This window comes from Anabrus simplex, chromosome 9 (genome assembly GCF_040414725.1).
Source record: "Anabrus simplex isolate iqAnaSimp1 chromosome 9, ASM4041472v1, whole genome shotgun sequence".
NCBI lineage: Eukaryota > Metazoa > Arthropoda > Insecta > Orthoptera > Tettigoniidae > Anabrus > Anabrus simplex.
Genome location: NC_090273.1, coordinates 41,009,336 through 41,034,166, shown reverse-complemented (window position 1 = coordinate 41,034,166; position 24,831 = coordinate 41,009,336). Strand labels below are relative to the sequence as shown.

Sequence of the window (24,831 nt, the reverse complement as noted above, 5' to 3'; positions counted from 1 at the left end):
GCATTTCTGGTCCGTATGTTACAACTGGTATGAAATAGTGTTTATATAATGTTAATTTTGTTCTCTTGGGTACTTTCTCATTCCATAAAAGCTCTCTGACTTGATGATAAAATGTTGTACTTTTACTTAGTCTGTTATTAATTTCAGGGTTGATTTCATTACTTCCATTAATAATGTTACCCAGATATGTAAACTCTTCTACATTCTCTAACTGTTCTCTGTCTATGCTCCCTTGGCTTCTCTTTTTCTCTTTTCCACAGGGCATGACTACAGCTTTCTTTTTACTAATTACCATTCCAAACTCCTTCAGATTTTCATTCCAAATGTCCAGTCTCCTTTGTACTTCCTTTTCTCCCTTTCCCCGAATCACCATATCATCTACAAATACCAAAGCATTCACTTCATCAGTATTGATACTCTGTTTTACATGTTTTATGATTTCATCCATCAACATAATAAACAATAATGGCAACAGTGCACTTCCTTACTTGAGACCTTTCTTTGTATAAAATGTTTCAGTCACCACTCCCCACTTGTAAACTGCTTTTACTCTCATGATAAAACATTTTTATCTTATCAATTATTTTTTTTTTTTTTCGTGTGGCTATTTCTAGCCGAGTGCAGCCCTTGTAAGGCAGACCCTCCGACGAGGGTGGGCGGCATCTGCCATGTATAGGTAACTGCGTGTAATTGTGGTGGAGGATAGTGTTATATATGGTGTGTGAGTTGCAGGGATGTTGGGGACAGCACAAACACCCAGCCCCCGGGTCATTGGAATTAACCAATGAAGGTTAAAATCCCCGACCCGGCCGGGAATCGAACCCGGGACCCTCCGAACCGAAGGCCAGTACGCTGACCATTCAGCCAACGAGTCGGACTATCAATTAATGATTTTGGTACATTCCTTTTCAGTAGGCATTCCCATACATGTTTTCTCTTAACTGTATCATAAGCCTTTTCCAAATCCAAAAATACGAAGATGATTTCCTTGTTCCTTTCCAGATGTTTTTGTATTATCGTTCGGACTGTAAATATCAAGTCTATTCGGTCTAAAGCCATATTGTTCTTTTTCTAACTGTGTTTCTATTATATCCCTCAGTCTTTTGTCTAGGACTTTCTCCATTATTTTTAGCTTTTGTGCTAATGGGGTTATACCTCTATAATTTTCACATTTCTTCCTATTCCCTTTTTTGAACAATGGTACAATGGTTCATGATGATGGTGATAATGATGCTTCTTGTTCAAAGAGGCCTAACATCAAAGGACATCGGCCCCATACAATGCTTCCTTGTTGTCAATCTTCAGGTATCTTTTCATCCTTTCATATAGCATTGAGGGCTCGGTATGGCCACTGTAGTTCACTGCTTCCTGCTGCCTTAATCATATCAGCATTGAATTCGTCTTTTCCACTTGCTTTACCTTTGAAATTAAAATAAAAAATGTTACTTCTCGTAATGCACTACAGTATGGTCACTTTTGAAACAAAGCGGTGGCACAAAGTCCAACGTCACAGTCACTACACTGATATGAAGTCTGTTTTCTCCTGGCCTTGCCATGCAATGTTTTTCCTTTTCACTACGAACAATATATCTTTTCTGTGCCTTTTTTTTACAGTCAGAAAGAAGAACTCTGTCTGGAAAATGTTTTTGAGTGATCGGAGCTATCTTTGAACTGGAGTTGCTGGGTTCAAATTCATTGCCTGCAGACAGGACTAATCTTGAGCAAATGTCTTGAACAAACTGGGAGGTGCTGAGTTTCTTTGCTTTCTGATTGTTGTGAACAATATAACCATTTGCTATTGCCATCACAATGAGATGGAAGCCGTGCGCAGAACAAACAACTTTACGAGGGAAGCTCTTTTCACGAGTTCTCATGCCTTTGAACAGATCGATATTCTTGCACTAAACAAATCGATATTCTTCTGCTAAACAGTGATGTGGTGCTATCCAGCGATAGAATATGCCTTTATGCATACTGGCATCCACACAGGAGTGCTAGAGCTGTAATATTACATTTGTCTCCAACACAAAGTGCAAGAAATCGAACAACGTAATATTACGTTTTAGAAAGTTAGCTTGCAATGTAACAGTATGGCAGCCGTGCCCTAAGTGTTAACACCTAGGTACTTACAGCGATCCCCATAAGGAACTTTCATTCCACCAAGACAGTAAAAAAAAAAAACTGAGAGGACTTTTCCAGATTTGTTAAACTCACAACCTGACTTTTAACCCCATTTATCATTAATATCATTTCGTGCTGTCCATCTCACAACATCATTGAGGGCCCTCTGCAGCCACTCACAATCCTGCAACTCAATTATTACTCTATACAGAAAAACATCATCCGCAAAAAGCCTTATCTCTGATTCCAGTTTTTTTTTTCTTTTTCTAGTTGCTTTACGTCGCACCGACACAGATAAGTCTTATGGTGACGATGGGACAGGGAAGGCCTAGGAGTGGGAAGGAAGCGGCCATGGCCTTAATTAAGGTACAGCCTTAATTTGCCTGGTGTGAAAATGGGAAACCACGGAAAACCATCTTCAGGGCTGTTGACAGTGGGGTTCGAACCTACTATCTCCCGAATACTGGATACTGGTGGATACTGGCCGCACTTAAGCGACTGCTGCTATCGAGCTCGGTCCAGTTCTTTACTCATATAAGAAAACACAAAGGTCTAATAACACTGCCTTGATGAATTCCTGTCTTATTGATTACAGGATGAGATAAAGCTTCACCTGCTCTAATTCTTTGAGTTCTATTTCCTAGAACATGAACAGATCCAGTCTATTTTCATAAAATGAGTAACAATCAAAATGATCAAAATTTTGTCAAAAACTGACTTAGTGCCTTTTAACAAAGACCAACTGAAGTTAAGATATTTTTATCAAACATTCTAGAGATGAAAAATATGTTATAGTTAGTGCAGGAAAAGAAAGAGCATGACAACTCCCTACCTGAACAATAGCAGTATAATTAGCTTGAGAGAACATGGGTGGATTGTCGTTGGCATCAGATATCTCGATGTTCACCAGAACATAACTTGATAACGGCGGCAGTCCATGATCACGGGCATGAACTTCTAGAACATAACTGGAAACCTGAAATGAACAATATTTGTCAGTAAACAGTTTTATTCTAGTTAATATCACATTAATTTTGTAAATGCATGTTGCAGACATTCTGTAGACTGTGGAATGAGCCTTAACCCTTTCTGGCCTGGGCCTGAATGTACCTAATAAATGTTCTGAACTGGGCATTTTTAAGGATTTTACAGGAGATATTTGCACGATTCCTTTATCTTGCAGTTGTCTGAGCATGTAGTTTTGAAAAATGTTTTTTGTTTCATGTCAGCTATCAGCTGAGATTTTAACACATTGCAGACCGGGTGCTCATCGCACTGCTCAACCCCTGCGCCTGGCCATTTTCTGTGTAACTTACTGCTACAGCTCATGTGCATAAACAAATTAGTCCAACTTTACTAACCTTCTACTGATTATGGTGAAATTTACTGGAGACCTTTGGTAAGAGTCCTAATAATGTTTCATGGGTGGTAGGCTGTGTAGCAATGACCTCCGTAAAAGGGCACACAGCAAATATTGAGGGGATCAGTTGACCAGTAGTCTTTCCAACATGACTTTTTTTACCTGCCCCATCAATATAAACAAAGCAAACAAATTTCGCAATTCACAACTAGATACATCAGGAAACTTCAAACTCTTAGAGGATATTTTGTGTAATGAAGTAGTTTGCTGGATACAAGTTCGTCTGATCAGCAACAAGTTCAAAGAAATCATCACAAAAGGTAAGCCCTATTACTTCAATGTTTTGAGGTTCATCTAGTTTTAGTGTTATGCCAGGAACTCCTGGTAAATCCTTTAATGTCAGTGAACTATTATTTTCTACCCATTCATCAGAAGAAATAGACATATCACTTCCATTTACACTCACAACATCACTTTCAGCCTCGTTCTCGACCACCATCACTTCACATTGTTTTGGAGGGCGCACATCATTATCAATCGAGATACTTTTGTCAGAATAGCTATCAACATCGAACTCGCGAACGTCAACATCGCTGAGGCAATCTGAATTTTTTCCTGCATATAATTCATTAAAAATCTCGTCTGCATCTACGCTCGTGTTCAGTCTGGGAAGCGCCATCTTACCCAGCACATGGCTCTTTGAACGATGTAAACACGAGGTCGGAAAACTTAACAAATGAAACATAAAAAAGAAGAAGAACAAAAAGCAAAGCTAGCATGGAATAAACAAAAGCTTCAACACTGAGATTCTAGTAACCTTGACCGCCAGATAGTTTCAGAGCTTTCGACAGATGTCACAGAATGTACAAGTCTCATGAAGGCGAGTTAACTCGTCTCCCGTCCACAACGATTGGTCAGCCAAACACGAGTTAACTCATCTCCTGTCTGCAATGTGTTAAAATCGTTTATACATTATAACATGGTTTGCAAATGAAAACAAGGTCTGACGGATTACTCAGTAAGTACAGTTTTCTAAAATACTGTTATATTTGCCCTATTTTGATAATGTAAAATGTGCATTGCAATTACACAACGACAACAACAACAACAACAACATCAACAACAATGAAAATGATATAAAAATAATAACTGTTCAATACTCAAGATAGAGAGGAGAATCATTAGAACATGCATCAACAAAGCATACCAAAAAGATGGACATTGTAGAGTAGCTTCTAATGAAACAGTGTACAACGAAATAGAACCAGTAACGAGCACAATCATGAAAAAAACGCATTTCATTTTTTGGACATCTAATCAGGACACCAGAGAACAGGATCATCAGGAGAATAACAGAAAAATTAAGGAATAGTAAGTGCAACATTAAGTGGATTACAAAAATCAAGGAAAGTATGGATGAACTACAAATTACAGTGGAAGACCTAAGAAACAAAACCGACAAAATCAGGAAACTCACAGACAAACAAACCAGACTGCAAACCAGAATCAACAAACAGACAATAGGAAGGGTGATTTCCGATGATGAAAGAAAGATAAGATCCGAGAGAATGAAGAAATACTGGGCTGACAGGAAACTGAAAAATTCTTTGTTTAAAGTTGGCTAGAGCGGTCGAATGTAGGCCGTAAAATGTAAATAATAAATAATACTAGTAATAACAATAATGAAAATGGGATCTCATATGAAATTTTACTTATATATTTTTATGCGACAATAGTGGCTCGGAAGGTGATGTTAGTGAAGATACTCGGAGTAAAGATGATATTGAAGGTATGTAATTATAATTTTATGCACAAATGGAAATATTACTGACATCCAATTATGAATTTGAAACAACATCTTGCATTTCATTATGATTGAAATTCATTTTACAGTCTACCACATGTTCCTGTGCGTTTCATATTTCGTGAATATGTAAGAATATCTACATATTAGTACAGTTTTCTGTTTTTCCTAGATAAGAGGGATTATGATTACATAAAATATAAAAAAATATTATTTTCATCAAGCACTTGTTTGCCGCGAGAAGCCATGTGTTAGAGCAAATTGAGTGATACCTCTTTTTCGATTTTTAATGAATTGTCAAACCTTACTATGCTCGCAGTTAGACTGGAAAGAGTTAAGTACACCACAAAACAGAATTTTATAACATCTCCAAAGTCAACTGTCCTTATCAACAAAGCAGAATGGTGTTTCTCCATAGTTCAATCAGAGAAACCTCTCGGAAAAAAGAGAGGTTTCTGATGTTATATTTGGCAGTACTATATCATGTTTAGGTAGGCCCTTAACGTTTGTATAACATGTCCGTAATGTATATTGCAGAAAATAATGATTCGAAACCTTATTTGAAAATAGGTATTGTACTTACCATTTCTCTGTCTAAACTGCCAGCCACAGAAATGTATCCAGTCTTCTCATCAATTGAAAATTGGCTCTGGCGATCCCCTCTTTCAATAAAATAGGACACCTTTCCATTGATGTCGCTGTCCAAATCATGAGCATGAACCTGAAAGTCACAGCATGCATTATCAAACTGTATTTTAGCTTTAAAAGGAGAGAATGGCTTGGTTTAATTGTGAGTATAACAGACTGTAACACAAGTATATACAGCAGGTACAAATGTTTTACAACAGTTCATCATACAATATGAAGATCAATCCTTTTATAGGAAAGAGATTGGGATGAATTTTATTTATTTAATTACGAGGCAAAATTCTTCAAAGTAAAAGGAATAATTGTGATTACTGCTACAATAGTAGGAAGTAATCTGTAGTGAAAAACTGTAAATAAGAAATGAATGAAGCCTTGAGATAAGCAAGATTCAGGACTCAGAACCTCCAGCAACTTCATTCACACTATTGGGTTTGATAAAGCTATATGATGGAAGTAGGGGAAAACCATAGAACCAATGACATACATTTGAAATAAGAACCATACCTGTAGAATCTTGTCTCCAATCTGAGCATCCTCTCTGATCCTGGCACTATATGCCTCCTGGTTAAAGATGGGAGCATTATCATTACTGTCTGTGATGGAGATGTTGACGGTAGCATGATTACTCAGAGGAGGGATGCCTCCATCAATGGCTTGGATTGTAAGGTAGTAGTCTTTAGCCCTCTCATAGTCCAGCTGTTCAGCAATGCTTATGACACCTAAAAACAAAGGAAATGCATGCTAAAAATGTGGGGGGACATGGATGGCACAGAATATCTCCTTAAAACAAAACTACTGAAGAATATATAACATACGGCATATCACCCCAAGGGATGAATGATAGAAAGTTCTGTTCAGATATATCAGAGGTGCCAAAATAGGGTATACAGAATAATGTGAAATTTCTATTAGTGTGGTTCTATCTATTACATTTTATCTCATCGAGTTTCAAGGAGCATAGCCAACAAATAGATGTTCCATGGACATTTGGTAGTAAAGAAGATACAGACTGTAAGGAATGTAACAGCTTTGTATTGCCCATATATTTTAAAAGCATGCACTGCCTAACATAATTTTATAACTGTAGTTGCCTGCATCCCTCATCTTATAAAAATATTTTTCTACTGTAAGTGATTATTCCTAATTTCCACACAGAGAAAGATCACTTATATTGACCTGTCATTGTATGCATCCTACAGCATGTTCCTTTGATGAAGTCATTATTTTAGTTCTCTTGAAGATCTTCATCCTCAAAATAACCAAAAATTTCTAGGTACTTCTGAAGGAATATCATCTTCAGAAAAGCAAATGAACAGTTGGAATTAATATCTGAATTAACACACTGACAAAGGCATACTGTTTTCAGAGTTTATTAATTAGGAATGAAGTAAAAACTCAGGGATACCTGAACTTTAATTGATATATTAGATACTAAATTATATCTTAAGAACAGTCTTGAGGGGTTAAGGTGCATTGTGTGTTAAGACCGCCCGGTTGGTCACATCGTCCAGATTTTTCTTTTGATTCTTGTAAATATTAATAATGGATATTATTATTTATTACTCTTAATTAATATGTGCTGTTCCTAATGTCAAGATATTTGTTTATTTACAAAGTATTCATCATTGTGCATAGATTATTGTTCATTTTAAGAAATCATGGGGTCGGCGTGCACTCTGCGATCAACCAGTAACATCACTGAAATTGGCGGTCTTTATGCAGTATTGTTTCTTCAGATCAAATGTAGCACTGTAAAAATACTGAGAGGTCTAAGTAGTAATTAAATCATTCATTTGTTATTGGTGGAAACAAACCACAATGGAAGAAACACAAAACCAAATAAATGGATAGATATAACTGAGCCTGAGTAGTTGCTATGTACTTATTGTTAATACTGTACCTCCTTTACAGATTTTTATATTGTCTCTTGTAAATATTATTGTGCTTTGTAAACTTTCAAACATTCTGAATATCTTGTAAATAGCTTTAAAAAGGCTGTTGGTGTCTCATTGGTCATGTTCTTATTGCTAACACTTCCTTCATAGATTTTTCTTTTGATTCTTGTAAATATTAATAATGGATATTATTATTTATTACTCTTAATTAACATGTGGTGTTCCTAATGTCAAGATATTTGTTTATTTACAAAGTATTCATCATTGCGCATAGATTATTGTTCATTTTAAGAAATCACTTGACAATTTCTATACTGTTGTACAGTCTATGGAAGCCAAATGAGTGAATGAATGAATAAACATTTTTACACTAATTATTGTTATTGGGACTAGTTAGGTACCCTAAAATATCAGGCTACTGGTCAAAGCATTTCATATACTGCACCTTTTTTTCTTTTTTGACAAGTTGGTTTACAAGTAAAGTAATCCTCTTTACCAAAAAGAAGATCCATTTTATTTTTGGACATCTTTCAAATTAGATAGATTAGGACCAAAAAAAAAAAAAAAGACTTTATTAACTTATGTTACCCATCTTAAGAGTTCATTAATGTTTGTATATAGTGTATATATTGTATATATTGGTATGTTTATATTGGTTAAAAAGGTCCCAAACCTTGACCTAAAGGTTGTATATAGGCTGAAGATGCCCAAAATAATGGGTGAAACATGTACCTGACCTAAATAAGTCTACATAAAATCATGTAGATAATAACCACATTAAACTTGGAAAGTACTGAATAGGTGGTTTTTTATTAAATTATCCTTGATATCTATGCCTAAGTTGCTTTACGTCGCACCGACACAGATAGGTCTTATGGCGACAGTGGTAGGGAAACGGCTAGGAGTGGGAAGGAGGCAGCTGTGGCCTTAATTAAACTACAGCCCCAGCATGGTGTGAAGATGGGAAACCACAGGAAACCATCTTCAGGGCTGCCGACATTGGGGTTAGAACCCACTATCTCCCGAATACTACTGGCCGCACTTAAGCGACTGCAGCTATCGAGCTCGGTATATATACTGCATCTGTTCTTATATTTGTACGTATTTAGATATGGAACATACATACTGAATAATTTCTTAATCATCCTATCTCCAATGAACCCCTTACACATCCCACATAATAAGTTAACTCGCCTTCTGTACAGACAAATCAGAAAGTACAAAAGCACAATCTGTGAATGATGCACGGTGCGGCTCCATCATATACAATGTGCTGAGAAACGCCAACAGGACTCACAATCCAGAAGTAAAGAGTCAGTGTGACCTCCCGGCGGGTCTTATAGTTGCCAGTGTGTTAATATAGATGAGTTCACAGTTACTAACACTTTAGGCCACAAAAACAAATCAATCATTCTAATTTTCATAATTTTGAATACTGTTTGTTCACCATTTTATGTTACAGTTCAGCAGAAAACATGTTGGAGACCTAACCCCACGACACTACAGTCCTGATAGGACGTGGTCTATCAAGTGATTATTGGTCAGCCCGAAAGCCTGCAGATTATGAGGTGATGTGTGGTCAGTGCAACAAATCCTCAATTGTTCTAATGTAGACTGAGCCCTCATATCCACGTAAAAATCCTTGACCTGCCAGAAATCAAACCCGGGGTTTTCAGGCAAAAGGCAGGCTTACTACCCCTAGACCGCAGGGCCAGCATATTGTGCAACGTACAATAAAAATGAGTGAACTCTTACCTGATTTGGGATGAATCTCAAACTTTTTGTGTTCATTCCCACCAATGATGGAGTACGTAATTTCTGCATTCACTCCAGTGTCCTTGGATGTGGCTAGTACTCTGACAATCTCGGTGCCAACACCATTAATTTCTGCTACACTAGCATAGTAATACTTGGAGGCAAATTCTGGAGGGTTATCATTTATGTCCAACACAATGACATTAAGTGTGGCTACTTTTGACAGCTGAGGAGTTCCTTGATCAGTAGCTTTGACAGAGAGATTGTACATAGCTCGAGTCTCCCGGTCTAATGGCTTCGCCAAGGTGACAATGCCACTTTCAGGAGCTATAACGAAGTGTCCATCAGCTGAGTCTACAAATGAGTACTTGATCTTCCTGTTTATACCTGAAATTGAGAAGAAAACATTGCTGTACATTGCTGTATATAAACACATTTAAAAGCAGCAGCATTCACTGTAAAAGAGGAAGAAAATACATCATGCGGATAAAAGAAATCTGTACAGATATTCAAGAAAAGAATAAGCAGCAACAGAGAAAAGAAATGTTAGAGGGCATTCGACCTGTGCAAGTTACTGTTTATAAAGAACTTCTGTGAATAAATTAATTCCATCCCCTTGTCTATGGAGATTGAACAGCCAAAGTAGGGGACTTTTAGGGCCCAGGGACCACTACAGTACTACTGTGAAGGCCGTTCAGAATTCTGAAAAGTGGTGGCAAGAGGGGAACTGGTTAAGAGGCAGCAGGTCATTGTGCATAATAGGTACCAAAATGGGTACCGGTATTAAAAAAAAAAGGAAAGCAATGTAAATTTAAATCTTATAGCAGTTGTGCAATATTATTTGAAGAGATTCTACATACTGTATATGAGTTGATTATGCATGTATATTCCGCAAAACTTTTAGTGATACTTGGTTTTACGGGGGCGAGGAGTAAGGAGGGAGCTACCCCGGTTCTGGTAATACTGCCAACTGAATGGAAATTAAATCTGAATTGAATCGATAGTATGATCAATCGATATGAATTTTCTAAACCTCCTTTATTATCTTAAGCCAACAACTGTATCACACACACATTATATAACATTTCTCGATGCGAATCTTGTTCATAGCATGAATTCTATACTTTGGCTTTGCTTTGTAAACAACAACAGTACTAGTACATAAAGTGTATGCCAAATGTCTCATGGCGATTCATAGTTTGTGTCTCAAAGGTTGCCAATACGAATCTCAAAGATAACCGAGGTCTACAGATTCAGCACTAGGGAGCCGAAGTATCACTAAACGTTTTGTGTAATATAAGTAAAAAAGATATTATGAGTAGAAATTTGTAAATAATATAAATTTATTAAGGATGAGCTCGGTGTTTAATAGAAAAATTGTTAGTGTAAATTGTATAGAACTGTACTTTAGGATTTTTTTCTTTTTTCTTTAATTTAAAATTTAGTGCTTGATAATAATATATTTTTGTGTATCATTTGCCACCAAAGTAGATACCTCATTTGCAAATAAAGTGATTTTGATTTGATTGCATTTGATTTTATTTTATTTGAAGAAGATAGAAGACCCTCTGAACCAAAGGCCACAAGGCCGACCATTCACCTAAGGATCTCCTGTTGCTCCATCTTCCAACACTAACCTATCATTGTGCTCATCCTTGTTCATGTTCCTAATTTTGTTCAGAGATTTAGTTTATTTCATACTACTACATAGGAGTGTTTAATAACTTGATGGATGAAGAAGTCCAGGAGTACATGAACTAAGACCTTTACCTATATCCCTATCAGTGGCATGGACTTTCGTCACCAAAGTGCCAATCTCCACATCTTCCGGTAAAGTGGTGCTGTAGGTCTGCATCGAGAACTCTGGAGGATTATCGTTGAGGTCAGATACTAGAATCTCCAGCTGTGATGAACATTCCCAACCTGGACGGTCTCTGTCCTGCACGTGAGCGGTCAGTTGATACTTGGCCTGCTCCTCACGATCCAACAAGCGGGCAGTTTTCAGATGGCCTGTAACAATAAATTCATATTACTTATGTACTTATGTAAGGAAGACCGAGAAGAAGATGGATGGACCAGATTTAGAAGGACATTAGAGAAGCTGGACTGGATGTGGCGGAAGTAATGGAGCAGGAAAGTCTTAAGTTACCTAGCACCATGTCCCTTGTTCTGAGAGTTGACGAGCAGTCAGTAGATACATTCATCACTAGTTTTATGTGGATTTTATTTATTTTTAAAAAGAAATTTTATGAAAAGAAAGAAATTTAACTTTGATATTTTAAATCAGTTTTCATTTTAAATAATTATTTTAAGCTTAGTTATACAGTAGAAGTCCAATACATCGAGCATGGCATATAACGAAAATCCCATTATAACGTCAGATATTTTCTGTCCCTTCAAAATTCCTATATTGAACTGTGTTTTATCCTTTGGTTACAGCGAGAGTCCTATCACTGATGCATCCGTTATTACAAGCGATTAAGCGTGCACAATTTTTTCCGGTACCGATATTTATACACTCACCCATTATATTGCATGGACGAAACTGTAAACAGACAAAAGGTAAAATATGGGAACGGGTCGTTGAAGGTAATGCTGTTTGCAGATGATAATGCAGTGTGAGGAGCGAACAAAAAGTACAAGGGCAACTCGACATGCTGAGTGAAATTATTGGAAATTATGGAATGAAAATCAGTGTGGAAAAGAGCAAGACAGTGGTGCTGAGTAGAGGAGAAAGAGGAAAAGGAATTATAAAAACAAAGGGACAAAACCTTGAAATTGTAGAGAGCTTCAAGTACTGGAAAGTGAACAGATGCAGGATGCATAACTGGACATGGAGATCAGTGAAAGGATTCAACAGGGGAATGCATTCTATCAGAGTGTGAGAAACTGGTGTGGGGGAAGGAAGTACCAATGAAGTGTAAAGAGGTGATGTATAAGGTGCACTGATTGTTTTCCATTACTTGAAATGAGTTAAACCTGCACTGTCTCAACTGAGAATAAAAATGAAATGAAATAAAATTAAATGGACCACAGAAATTTTTCCTGGTTTGTGTATTGGTATCAACTTGGTCAGAAATATTCATACCTTAGAACTTAATCTGTCATGCTTTACCTTCAGCCTTATCAAGATTAAAACGATCAGCGCCATCTCCAGTCAAGTAGAAGCGCAGGTTGGCATTTGGTTCTTCATCAACGTCATTGGCCAGCACAGTAAGTACATAACTTCCAGGGTGGACTCCTTCAGACAACACCTCACGATAGCGGTACTTCAGGCAGTAGGGAGGATTGTCTGCAAAAACACAAACTCTCATCATATACTATAAATACTACAATGTTTCTTATAATTAGATACAGAAAAAAAATATTTTAAAACTCTTTCTGGCAATAACCATCTTTCCCTAGATGGAGAAAACAAACAAACAAACAAACAAACAAACAAACAAACAAACAAACAAACAAACAAACAAACAAACAAACAAACAAACAAACAAACAAACAAACAAACAAACAGTGCTGTCTGCTTTCTTAATAGAATTCTCTCATAAAAGAGAAGAGGATACCATCCAACGTAGCATTATAGAAAGAAACCTGGACTGGGACACAGTGTTGGAGGAGGAGTGGTGGAAAGACCGAAGAAAGTGGAGAGGAACCATATTTGCCCCTACCCGGCTACAGCTGGATAAAGGGAAATGATGATGATGATGAGAGAGATAGATAGATAGTTACATTTGTCACTGCAACCACAGTGTGGTTTCTACCCAACATATCTTTGCGATTTACATTAGAGATAAACCTGAAAATAAATTATCTGAGAACGTTCCGTTTTGTTCTAAGCCTATTAAATGGCAGAGTAAACCAAGTCTCTCTTCGGTGGCGTCTATGGCTGAGTTTTAATGAATTTTGTTGGGTAAACACCAAATGTGTCACCAGAGATATTTTACATGCCGACATCATATGACATGGGGTGTCCAATGGACTTTTTCTACCATTCAAAAATTTGACTACCTCTGCCATGTTTGAACCCGCTATGTTGAGATCCAGATACCAACACTCTTACCACTGATCCACAGACGGAGCTAACTTTTATGTTTCCTTTGGCGTTAACGCTGACCCCGCGGTGTAGGGGTAGCATGCCTGCCTCTTACCTGGAAGCCCCAGGTTCGATTCCCAGCCAGGTCGGGGATTTTTAACTACATCTGAGGGCTGGTTCAAGGTCCACTCAGACTATGTGATTACAACTGAGGAGCTATCTGATGGTGAGATGGTGGCGCCCGTCTAGAAAGCCAAGAAAAATGGCCAAGAGGATTTGTCGTGCTGACCACACTACACCTCTTAATCTGCAGACCTTTGGGCTGAGAAGTGGTCATTTGGTAGGCCATTGCCTTTTGGGGCTGTTGCACCATGTTTTTTTAAAAACTCCTTTATCATTCGTAGATATTATTTCTTTCCTTTTGCTGAGGGTCATATTTGATACTGAGCCGTATCCTGCCGGCCCATAAGAGATACTCGAATTATTATTTGACATAATATGTAAATTTTATTGATATGATTTGCAGTCATATATGGTAAAGTAAGGAATCGCAGGATAGCTGAGACCGGAAGTTTATGGAGCCATCAAGTCGCTGGATATTGCCCAATACTTCCTCGGGACCGTGAGAATGGCTTAGCATCACTAGGAGTTGGCAAATCTCGGCACATGTACAAGATGCTGACCATGAGAAATATTCAGCCAATGAGAATGTGAGGATGTGGCAAATATGGAGTCTACATCGCGCGAAGTCATATCAATGTGATTATTTTCAAGTGTCACTCCATCTGAAATAAATACGTATCAGTATATGCGTACATATGTTACCATTTAACATGAACAATGGACAATAAGAAGAAGATTATTTCTGAAAGTATGCAAGTATTCAATGTTGTGCTTGATACTTCATTTCACTTTTGTTTCTTTGAACAATTAACGTTGTTAATGTCCATTTATTTCTTTAATTTTGAGATTTTTGTAACGACATTTTATTATTTGATTTTCGAGTAGTATGATTTGGGGATATTTATGAATAAACTTATCCTACCCAATATTATTGTTTCTCATTCGAGTTATACCTCCATTTTCCTGTCATTTACTTATATTTAAGTGTATAACTTTGACTTTTAGCCTGACCCAGTGACGACCAACCCACTCTCTGCCCAACCCTGAGTTAGTCGGATGTTCATACCGGAATGGAGGCATCATCCTAGAGGGTATTTACCCTTGGGTACGGTACAATATGGTGTTCAACATCAGTTCTCTGTCTCATTCCACTAACTAACTTTACTAACAAATGTACAAACTTGGATCATACTACTGAGATTATAAGAATGAAATAATCATCTGTACACATCATAACGTACACACTCACAGCACTCGCTTCTAGGTCAATAGGGTCAATAATTTCAGTTTCACCCTTCTGTCCATTAACTTCAATGATATCAGTTTTACCATTGCTGAGTCTGTCAGCAGTAAAGTGCTATTCTTTGTGCACCTGACTGTCTATCCCATATAATATACAACGGGTGATTGTGTGGTCCGCCCTGTCAATACATTATCCATATCTGATTTTATACAATGTTTCACACGTACATGTTTCAGGAGCCCCAACTCCCTTCATCAGCAATTTCTACATCAATATCAGCATTCCCCATATCTCAAGATCTAACATTATTCTGTTTTACATAAAACATCGACATATATAACAATATCTTTAACCCATACACACACTGTCCATTTCTTGGTAATGTTTGTTGTAATGGAACACATTAAAACATAATAGAACACTTTAAAATATATTTTAAAACTTCAGATGGATTTCTTAGAAGAGTTGGCCAAAGACAAAATGTTTCTTATAGACATGATATAGGCTTTTGGGCTTATGCCATGTCAAGAAAATAAGGTGAAATTCTTTATGTTCCTTCTCGTAGACAGTCAACATTTTCTTCGGATGACGCAGAGCACAGTTCTCTGCGAAACGTAAAGAATTTCACCTTATTTTCTTGACATGGCATAAGCCCAAAAGCCTATATCGTCTTTAAGTACGGGCCATGAAAGCAGCAATGGCAAAATGTTTCTTGTTACTGTTTGTTCTGTTGTATTCCACTTAAGTGTAGGTCCATTAAAATATCAACTATCATACTACCAGATTTAAAATCTTTGTCTTGTTATTTGTTAAAACCCTTTCTAGGATAAACTGATTTATCATTAAAGTATATAACACCTTAGGATTTAATTGTGTAAATGATTATATCAGGGCAGATGAAGTCATGCTTTGCTGTTGTTGGACTGGATTTTAAACAGAGCAGATCAAACCTCCCGCCATGTCCTTGAATTTGTTCTTCAAAGAATGCTTAAGTGGAATACAACAGAACAAACAGTAACAAGAAACATTTTATCTTTGGCCAACTCTTCTAAGAAATCCATCTAAAGTTTTAATACGTATTTTAAAGTGCTGTACAATATAAGAGAAACCAGTCAAACTTTAAGTGTTTTAAAGTATTCTATTATGTTTTAATGTGTTCCATTACAACAAACATTATTAAGAAAATGAACAATGTGTGTATGGGTTAAAGCAGATATTGATAATATATCAACAGGGCGGACCAAACAATCACCTGTTGTATATGAAACTAGTCAATACTAAGGGACTGAAAATGGTGAAATTTGTCAACTCTGTCTATCCCAGCAACAACTTTCTACCTCCCCCACACCAAAGTATCATTGAGATCTTTGTCCTAAGCTACTTAATCTGAAATATTCAGTTGCTCTATTTCAAAACAAGCTTACAACAGAAACATACTCAAGGGTTTCAGCTACTTACCATTAGCATCCAGTATGTCGATGGTGACTTTGGTCTTGGCTATATATTTGCCATCAGTAGCAGTCACATCAAGGATGTATTTGTTGATAGTTTCCCTGTCCAGAGGTTTGGCCACGTAAACTTCTCCTGTCTGACGGATCTGGAACTGTGATCGTACATCTCCACCGGTGATGTAGAACTCCACAGGAGACACCAAGTCAACATCTTCATCAGTGGTACTCAATTGTACCACGACAGTTCCAGGGAGGGCATCTTCATTCACTGTGTAAACACACAAAGATGCAAAACTGAATTCCCTTCATCTTAAGGAGAAATACATTCAATCATTCATTCATTCATTCATGAACAAAGCACAAAATACAGCTACATGAGCATTTTCCACTTGTGCAGCCAACAGATAAATTAATGAACATACACTATGATACTAAGATACAATAGGCATAACAAACGAGTATCAAGATCAGGTATAACTGTGCCAGAAATTCCTGGCCGATGTGATATGGTAGCACTGTGATGTGTTTATAGCAGGCGAGCCTCCTATTCCTGTGCTGTCTGATTTCTTTCATCAGTCATGCTCTCAGCTGGAGTGAGCACTTCTTAGTTCCGAGCTTCTTTGCAGTGTTGTTCTGCATTTTAATGTAGCTGTAATTAGTTACATTTTGTTTTCTTGTCATTAGAAAGTTACTCTGTTTGTATTGTGACAATGCCTCCAATACTCTCAAAGCTGGGGATTATTACAATTCACTGTAAAAAGCTGTGAAGTTATAGCTAATGTTCATGACTTTACGAGTATGGAGGTGTCTGTATGACATGTAATTATACCTCTCAAGATAGTACAAGACAGGTTGTCAAAATGCACTTTTATTGTCCGAGTAAAGTGTTCAGAGAACAGTGAAAGAGAAAAGGAAATGTGAGGAACAAGGCACATCATTCAATACTCTACATAAAAGCCACTCTGTTCCACAGCATGTAATAAATATCCACAATTTTGATACATGCGTGAATAATTGTATTATTGCCGGAATATGAATGTTGCAGGGAATCAAAGTCCGGAAATCATGAACAAGATTCCTAAGTCTAACAAGAACTTGCACTATCTGAGCTGGCCTATATACGAATGGAAATTTAGGTTGATAATAAAATGTCTAACAGACCCATCCTCTCCAGTGTCAAACTACTTCCCCCTCGTGCATGCTTCTAGTAACATGTTTGCCAAGTTCTTATCTGCCCCCCTCCCCCAATATGAATGAGCACTTCACATCCGCAAGATCAAGTCTCTAATCATATTACATTGTGGTAGCCCATTTCTCTCTGTATTTACATAATTAGAAATTGGAAATTACCTGCCAAAGTAAAAAATCATAATATATAAATCAAAAAAAGATCTCAGTTGATTACAAGTGACAGAGATGCACTTTCTGCGAGGGATCTTGGGTAAAATGAGGAGGGACAAGATAAAAAATGAAACAATATGAAACATACTACACATCAACCCGCTAACAGAAATTATGGAGAGAAATAGGCTGAAATGGTTTGGTCACGTCAAAAGAGTGGGATAAGAAAGATTACCAATAAAGAGCTCTGGAATGGACAGAATCTGGAAGAAGACCACGAAGAAGATAGAGGGATCAGGTGGAGGATGGCGGAAATCGGAGAGGAATACAATGGGAGACAGTGGGGAAAAAAGAGAAGATTGGAAGGAGCTCTGTGAACGATCTGCATAATCAGAAACGTATCAGAAAGAAGAAGCAGGAGAAAAAGTAGAAAAATTTCTTCAAAGGAGGCTATTTCTGGCCCCCTCTTATTTTCACATCTGGGAGTAACATTGTTCATTGGTTTATTTTTGTTTCTCTGGATTTAGGTAAACATCAGGTAAACATGGAAACCTTATGGACCAAAAAAAAAAAAAACAACCACAAATAAACCTCTTGTGATTTGTGAGAATAAACCAGATTTTCTGCATGTAAGTGTGCAATGAATAACAATTGCCTACATAAAAAAAAGAACATGAGAATGTCCATGTCCACAGCACAGTCGTCATAGTCACTCAGTCAATATTCACTACATCATTCACAGTAGTTTAATAATAAATTTGATATAAAAATAGCTGTGTATCAGGGATTAGCTTAATGCAATGATTTATATTTTTAATGAAGCATATTATGGTCGGAATTAAAGCAAGAGACAGTCATATATTTTCAAAAAAGTTATAATGATTTCTGAAGTAAGTGTATTCACTATTCACCTAAACTTATACTTCCTTTTCTTTAGCTATGCAATAACTAAATGATCTGGGATATTAAATGATGATCTATTCCATCTCTCCTTTATCAGTGCAAACTTCATATATGTCAAGTGATACCTGATCCTGGGAAATAGACGGGAGATACCGAGCAAAGTTAACATAACGTTACACTTCAGAAGATAATGAGCATTCCATTCTCATCACCTTTTGTAGATTTAAAACATTTTTATCACCTTACAGTACTTGTTTCAAGATGACAGTTAAGTTTCAAAATGTTTTTTACCACATCTATTTTGATTTTTAAAGTTCTCCCGACCATTCCACTTTTTCATACATACTGTAATACAGCATAGTAATTGCAACATATACAAATCAACTTACCAGCAGCTTCATAGTGTCGACTCGTGAACACTGATGGGTTATCGTTATAATCCTGCAGTTTAATATAAACTGTGGTTCTTGCAAAATGCTTAGGGTTTCCATTATCAGTTGCAACAATTTGGAAAACAAACTCAGGTCGATCTTCTTTGTCCAGTTCCACCAGTGTGGTGATCCAACCCGTATATGCATCTACAGCAAATACATTAGCCAGATCGCCAATATCACTTCCAAACGAATACCGAACTTCACCGTTGTTTCCAAGATCGTCATCGTGAGCAGTCACTGTAACAAGATCACAAACATATTTTCTATGAAGTTCGAGTATCATAATCATCTTGGTAAATTTTATTAGTTCTTAACCAGTATTCCTCATAAAACAGTTTTAGTAATTTAACCTTTTAAGTGCTGAGTTACCAGGTGACTTGTTTGGTACCTCAGTGCTGAGTTCATTCATTTGTATGTAACAAAAATTGTAAAAGCCTCAATTTTTAACTTATCAGTGGGGTGATTAGCTTAAAATATTTATAAATGTTGGTTCTTTATAAATCTAAATGCAAATGGAAAATCCTATGCTTCTGTTCAATATTATTTTGAAAGAAAACAAAATTACACTTTTTGTGCCCACACATGCATCATCTTTATACAAAGTAAAGAGCCCAAAATAAAACTATTTCCTAAAATCTCTAGCCAGTGAATACATTTAACTCTTTACTAGTAGGTAAGTTGATATTTTAAAATACTTTTTAAACCTGGAATGTGGTGTTTTCCTCCAGTTGTTTGTGATACTGATTTGTTTCATTAACAACCAGCTGCCCCAACTCCACTGGCAGAACAGTTTTAAAAAATCAGTGATTTTAGGGTTTTCATCAAACACTACTTAGCTCCCAAAGTCTGTAACAGTTACTTGAAAGTCTGGTGGAGAAAAATCATCCATTTGCCACGAAAATAGTGATGAAATAGCTTTTGAACTCACCGTGTTTTTCTTCCTTCATTTAGAAGAAGACTTTGTTTCTTTCTCACTTACAATATTTTCAGCACTCTCTATATCATTCTCACTTTCAAAATCGCTTAAAATGGTCATCTTCATCTCCTGCTGTGGTTAATAACTGAAAGATTCTTTGTTCTGAAATAACATCGCTGCGAGAGCAACTAGCGTGTTGTTCCGCCATGCTTGTTTACATCACAGATGAGCTCCACAGACGTCTATAAAAAGCTCTGTAAGTTACTTCCCAAAGCTATAAGCCATGATCAATTAGTTCTACATAATGCCCAACAGATGGCAGAACATGCCAGAGATTGAATTGGCACTTGAAAGTGAATCGGGAAACTCAAAAAAATGAAAGTTCTCGCGCATCGTCTATCACTCATCAGGTTAAACTACATTGATGATAGGTCCCTTGAATAAGAACAGCTGTTTTAGATAAACACTTACTGTACATAAGCAAGTAATGTATATAGGTATACATACCTTTAAGAATAGAAGTTCCTTCTTCGATGTTCTCTGCTATCGTCAGTCTGTATGGACTGCTGTCAAACACTGGCATGTGATCGTTCTCATCCAGGACCTTTAGAGTAACCTCTGCCAGAGCTGAAAGGGGAGGGCTGGAGTCTGTCTCTGCCAAGACAGCGATGAGGTGAGAGTCCTTCTCCTCACGATCGAGAGTTCGAGCCAAAGACAGTTGACCTTGAGCATCGACAGAGAAGAGTGGGGCATCCTCACTGCCTGACACAATCCTGTAGTGTACAGATGTGTTCGTTACGGTCTTCAGCCGGGTTATTATAGTACCTGAAACACATCATCCCAAGTTAATTTTCAAATACAGCCAACATGAAAGATTGAGGTCCAGTTTCATCAAAATCTGTCAAAAATACATAGAATTACAAATGAAGAGGTGAGTAACTCTATAACAAAAACTTTTAACCCTCTCATGCATTAATTATTTTTTGTTTGCGTTTGGTGTCAAAAAACACTTGTATGTGATGTGGTTTACCATAATGGAATATTGCACAATCCTTATTCAGAGAATGCAATATATAAATGGCTTTTAGTGAATATTATTCTAAGCTCTTAACATTCAAAGATCGATCATTATTGCCCACTGGCCATGGGTACGTATTGCAAGGTGCAAGTATACTTGCATGTCCATAGGTTGGCAACGTCTTTGAGATTGAGCCAGAGGTACTCCTGAATCCTGTTGTAACTGGATGGGGAGGACCCATGGAAAATAAACTGCGGTTGGTACGCGTGGATGTTGACGGGGTGGAAGAAGTACCTTTTGCAGTCTCATATAGAAAAAAAAAAAAAAAAAGGACTTGACCAGCACGTGTGTTAGATTTACTGTGGAGTTGAATAGGTGATAGAAAAAATGTACTACTGAGGATAACAATAATAAATAAAAACATAACCTAACCCCATGGCACTACATCCCTGAAGGGCTTGTTCTACCAAGCGACCGCTGCTCAGTCTGAAGGCCTGAAATTATGAGGTGTCGTGTGGTCAGCACGACGAATCCTCTCAGCCTTTATTCTTGGCTTTCTAGGCAAGGAATAATAATTAATAATGCACAAAAATGTGTGAGAACTTTAACGAACTCACATGAGGTCCTCTTACATGAAAGGGTTAAGTTAAGAGAAAAGTTTAGAACAATGAAACTACCCTGCAGCTTGAGCCTGCATGAAATTCTCTCTCTACATAAAGCATTTCAGTAATACCAATAAAGTGATTGTCAGTGAATATTTAAATTAACCAAACTCTAATACTGTGACTTTAAGGATAAGAAAATATGCTATTGTATTATTATTATACAGTACCTATTTCATTTTAGTTTTAATGTTTTAAGTGTAAAATTTATAATTTTTTAACTTACTTGGTTTCAATATATTAAGTGCTGTTGCATTATTTTTCGAAGGGAAATCCTAACTATGAAAGGAAAGAGAAAGGTCCACCTAAGGTCCACCTATTCAATGGTACTGAATAGGAGGACCTTTCTCAACTCTTTGATAGTGATCAATTGTCAATACGGCCCATAATGAAATTCATAACTTACGAGGTGAATCCTAAAGTAGGTCTATTTACTGTGACTCTAGCAATTCCAGGTTAATTTCAGATCGTCAAATATTATTTATGTTAATAAGGGGCTCTCTCAATTCAGATCTTTGTGAAAGGGATATACAAGTTGAAGAAGTTTGGAAACTATTATCCAAAACTGTAAAATTGAATAAAGTTTATTTACCAGGAGGATCCATTTCTGAAATGAAGAATTTATCATCTCTGCGTTCGAACATGGGAGCAACATCTTGAGCACTTCTCACAAATATGTCAACTGGCACTGTTGCATACAAAGGTGGATTTCCTCGATCTTGAGCACGTACAAAAAATTGAAACATCTGGTTCTCTGGAAAATGAAACAAAAAGAAAATTAAAAAATAATCTCCACATAGAATGCACCCTATTTTTCTTAAATTTGTACATTGTTCAGGCTATTCTATTGGACTGAAATGACTCCTCTTCAGATAACGTCAGAGATGCTAACCTTCAAAGCTGCTGTCCATAGTGGCAGTGTATGCTACAGATAAGGGAAGTTTACGTTCAGCTAAGAAACTTGAAAAATAATATTCAGTTCAAGTAACACTATTACTGTCACTTTTCATAGTGGCTTGGATTGCATCCACACACTTTTGAGTGTTTTTTACATTTCACATGGTGTGGACAACCATTGCATCCTCCATATTTAACTGAAAAATCACATGTGATTCACAAAACACTTATCTTGGTAAAATTTCAATGGTTCTAGGCATGAAAACCTTTCTGTGTACTATTTTCGGGAGTACCAATTTGTTGCCCATCGTTTTTGTCAACTGTCACTCAGCTCTTCATTGATTTTTACTTTTATTAATGTTGCTCTTCACTTCACTGAAATAAATGTGCGACGTAAAGCAACTAACAAAAAAAAAAAAAAAAAAAAAAACCACTTCTACCTCCAATAGAAAATCCTCCATCCCATTCAACAAGTGCAGTTCTGATGACTGACCGAATGAATGAATGAATGAATGAATGAATGAATAAATAAATAAATAAATAAATAAATAAATAAATAAATAAATAAATAAATAAATAAATAAATAAATAAATAAAAACTGGTGGAATAGTAAGAAGATAATCCTTGGTCCTGACAGTCATAATTTTAATCACTTATTTGCATATCATTAGAAAATATAAAAAATGGCATGAACCTACTACTACTATTACTATACTACTACTAGTCATCATCATTTTCATTTCGCCTTGTCCAGCTCCTGCCAGGTTGGGGTTTTGATGGTATTTCTCCACCACTGCCTCTCCTTCCACCACTTCTCTTCAGTAACTGTATTCCAGTCCAGCCTTCTTTTTCTTATACTGTTCTTGACAGAGCCTGTCCATCTTGCTCTGGGCCTCCCTTTTGCCCTCTCTCCTTCTATCTTAGCCTCCAACACTTGTTTTGGTATCATTCCCTCCTCCATCCTCATACCATGTCCAAGCTATTATTTCTTTTACCTTTATACAAACCTTCCAGAGAATACTATTGGATTATTAAAATAAAAATATTGACTTAAGGCCTAACCATTAATGTCGTAGTGTTGTACGTCAGATGTGTTCTGAGGATCATGACCTTCGTGTCACCGTGTGAATAATTGGAGCATAATTGTTGTAAGTCCCTTTATAAGAAACGATAAACTTGTAGAAGTTTTTATAACCCTATCTGTTATCTGACTTCAACATTTCTTACTTTGTCTCTCCTTGTTTTTCTTACCATACTCTGCAGGAACTTCATCTCACTGGCCTGACCTTTACTCTCATTTCTTGTTGTCAAAGTCCAAGTCTCTGATGCATATGTTCATACAGGGGAATAGTACATCTTGTACATTATCTCTTTACATTTCATAGGAACTTCTCTGTTCCACGCTGTGTTCCTTACATTCTGGTAGAATGTATTTCCCACTCGTACCCTTCTGCTGATCTCCTTATCCAACCTTGCATCTTGCATTATCTACTACTACTACTACTACTACTACTACTACTACTACTACTACTACTACTACTACTACTACTACATATTCTCTGGGCTCTCCTATGCTACTCAGTAAGTTAAAAAAACTATATGCAATCTAAACTGCTATAAAACACATAAAAGTTATGAATGATAACAACTTCACTAGAGTTTTTTGTGATCTATGAGAGCAAAAATGAAAAAAAAACACTTTTAGTAATGTTCATGTCCCAGTAGGAATAAAGCAAGAATTTTATGATACCATATTGCCTTAGTGTTATCTCGCAGAAACATACCCCAAGGCACAGCACTTTTGAGCAACGAGATAGTTCCAGTGTGCTTGTTGATGTTAAACAGCTCCTTGACTCCTGAAGCTTCATTCTCATAGAGTGAGTACTCCACCTCCCCGGCCAAGTCATCATCTATATCCACTGCCTTCACCTACAACAACAAAGAGAATGACCTCAAACTTCTATATTACAAACTGGATTATCTTTTGAAAAACTGCTGACTGTATCTGTACCTACTTCATCCTACAAGAATCACTCACATAATTAGAAACATCTAATTCACTGTCTCTAGGTACATCTGATAACTGGTCTGCACATAATGCATCACAAATATTCATATTTGTTAGCAACTGCATGCACCGCGCCATGTTGACAGCTGCCCTGAAGCTCCAAGGAATTTCTCGACATTTCCGATATTATTTTGTTAACTAGGTGAAGGTTTAAAGAA

General features: G+C 36.9%; 1 protein-coding gene across 1 annotated transcript in view; it reads right to left on the bottom strand.

The window, feature by feature from the left end:
• The window catches only part of LOC136880846 (fat-like cadherin-related tumor suppressor homolog), a 372,162-nt gene that overhangs the window by 49,488 nt on the left and 297,843 nt on the right, over positions 1–24,831 (bottom strand). The window contains exons 25-35 of the mRNA XM_068229137.1: positions 24,390–24,534; positions 22,300–22,461; positions 20,535–20,852; positions 19,067–19,348; positions 16,441–16,701; positions 12,699–12,875; positions 11,354–11,593; positions 9,584–9,970; positions 6,438–6,652; positions 5,869–6,006; positions 2,954–3,097 (exon numbers count right to left, since the gene is read on the bottom strand). Of these exons, the coding sequence (XP_068085238.1) occupies positions 2,954–3,097; positions 5,869–6,006; positions 6,438–6,652; positions 9,584–9,970; positions 11,354–11,593; positions 12,699–12,875; positions 16,441–16,701; positions 19,067–19,348; positions 20,535–20,852; positions 22,300–22,461; positions 24,390–24,534 (2,469 nt within the window). The remainder of the gene's footprint in view (positions 1–2,953; positions 3,098–5,868; positions 6,007–6,437; positions 6,653–9,583; positions 9,971–11,353; positions 11,594–12,698; positions 12,876–16,440; positions 16,702–19,066; positions 19,349–20,534; positions 20,853–22,299; positions 22,462–24,389; positions 24,535–24,831) is intronic.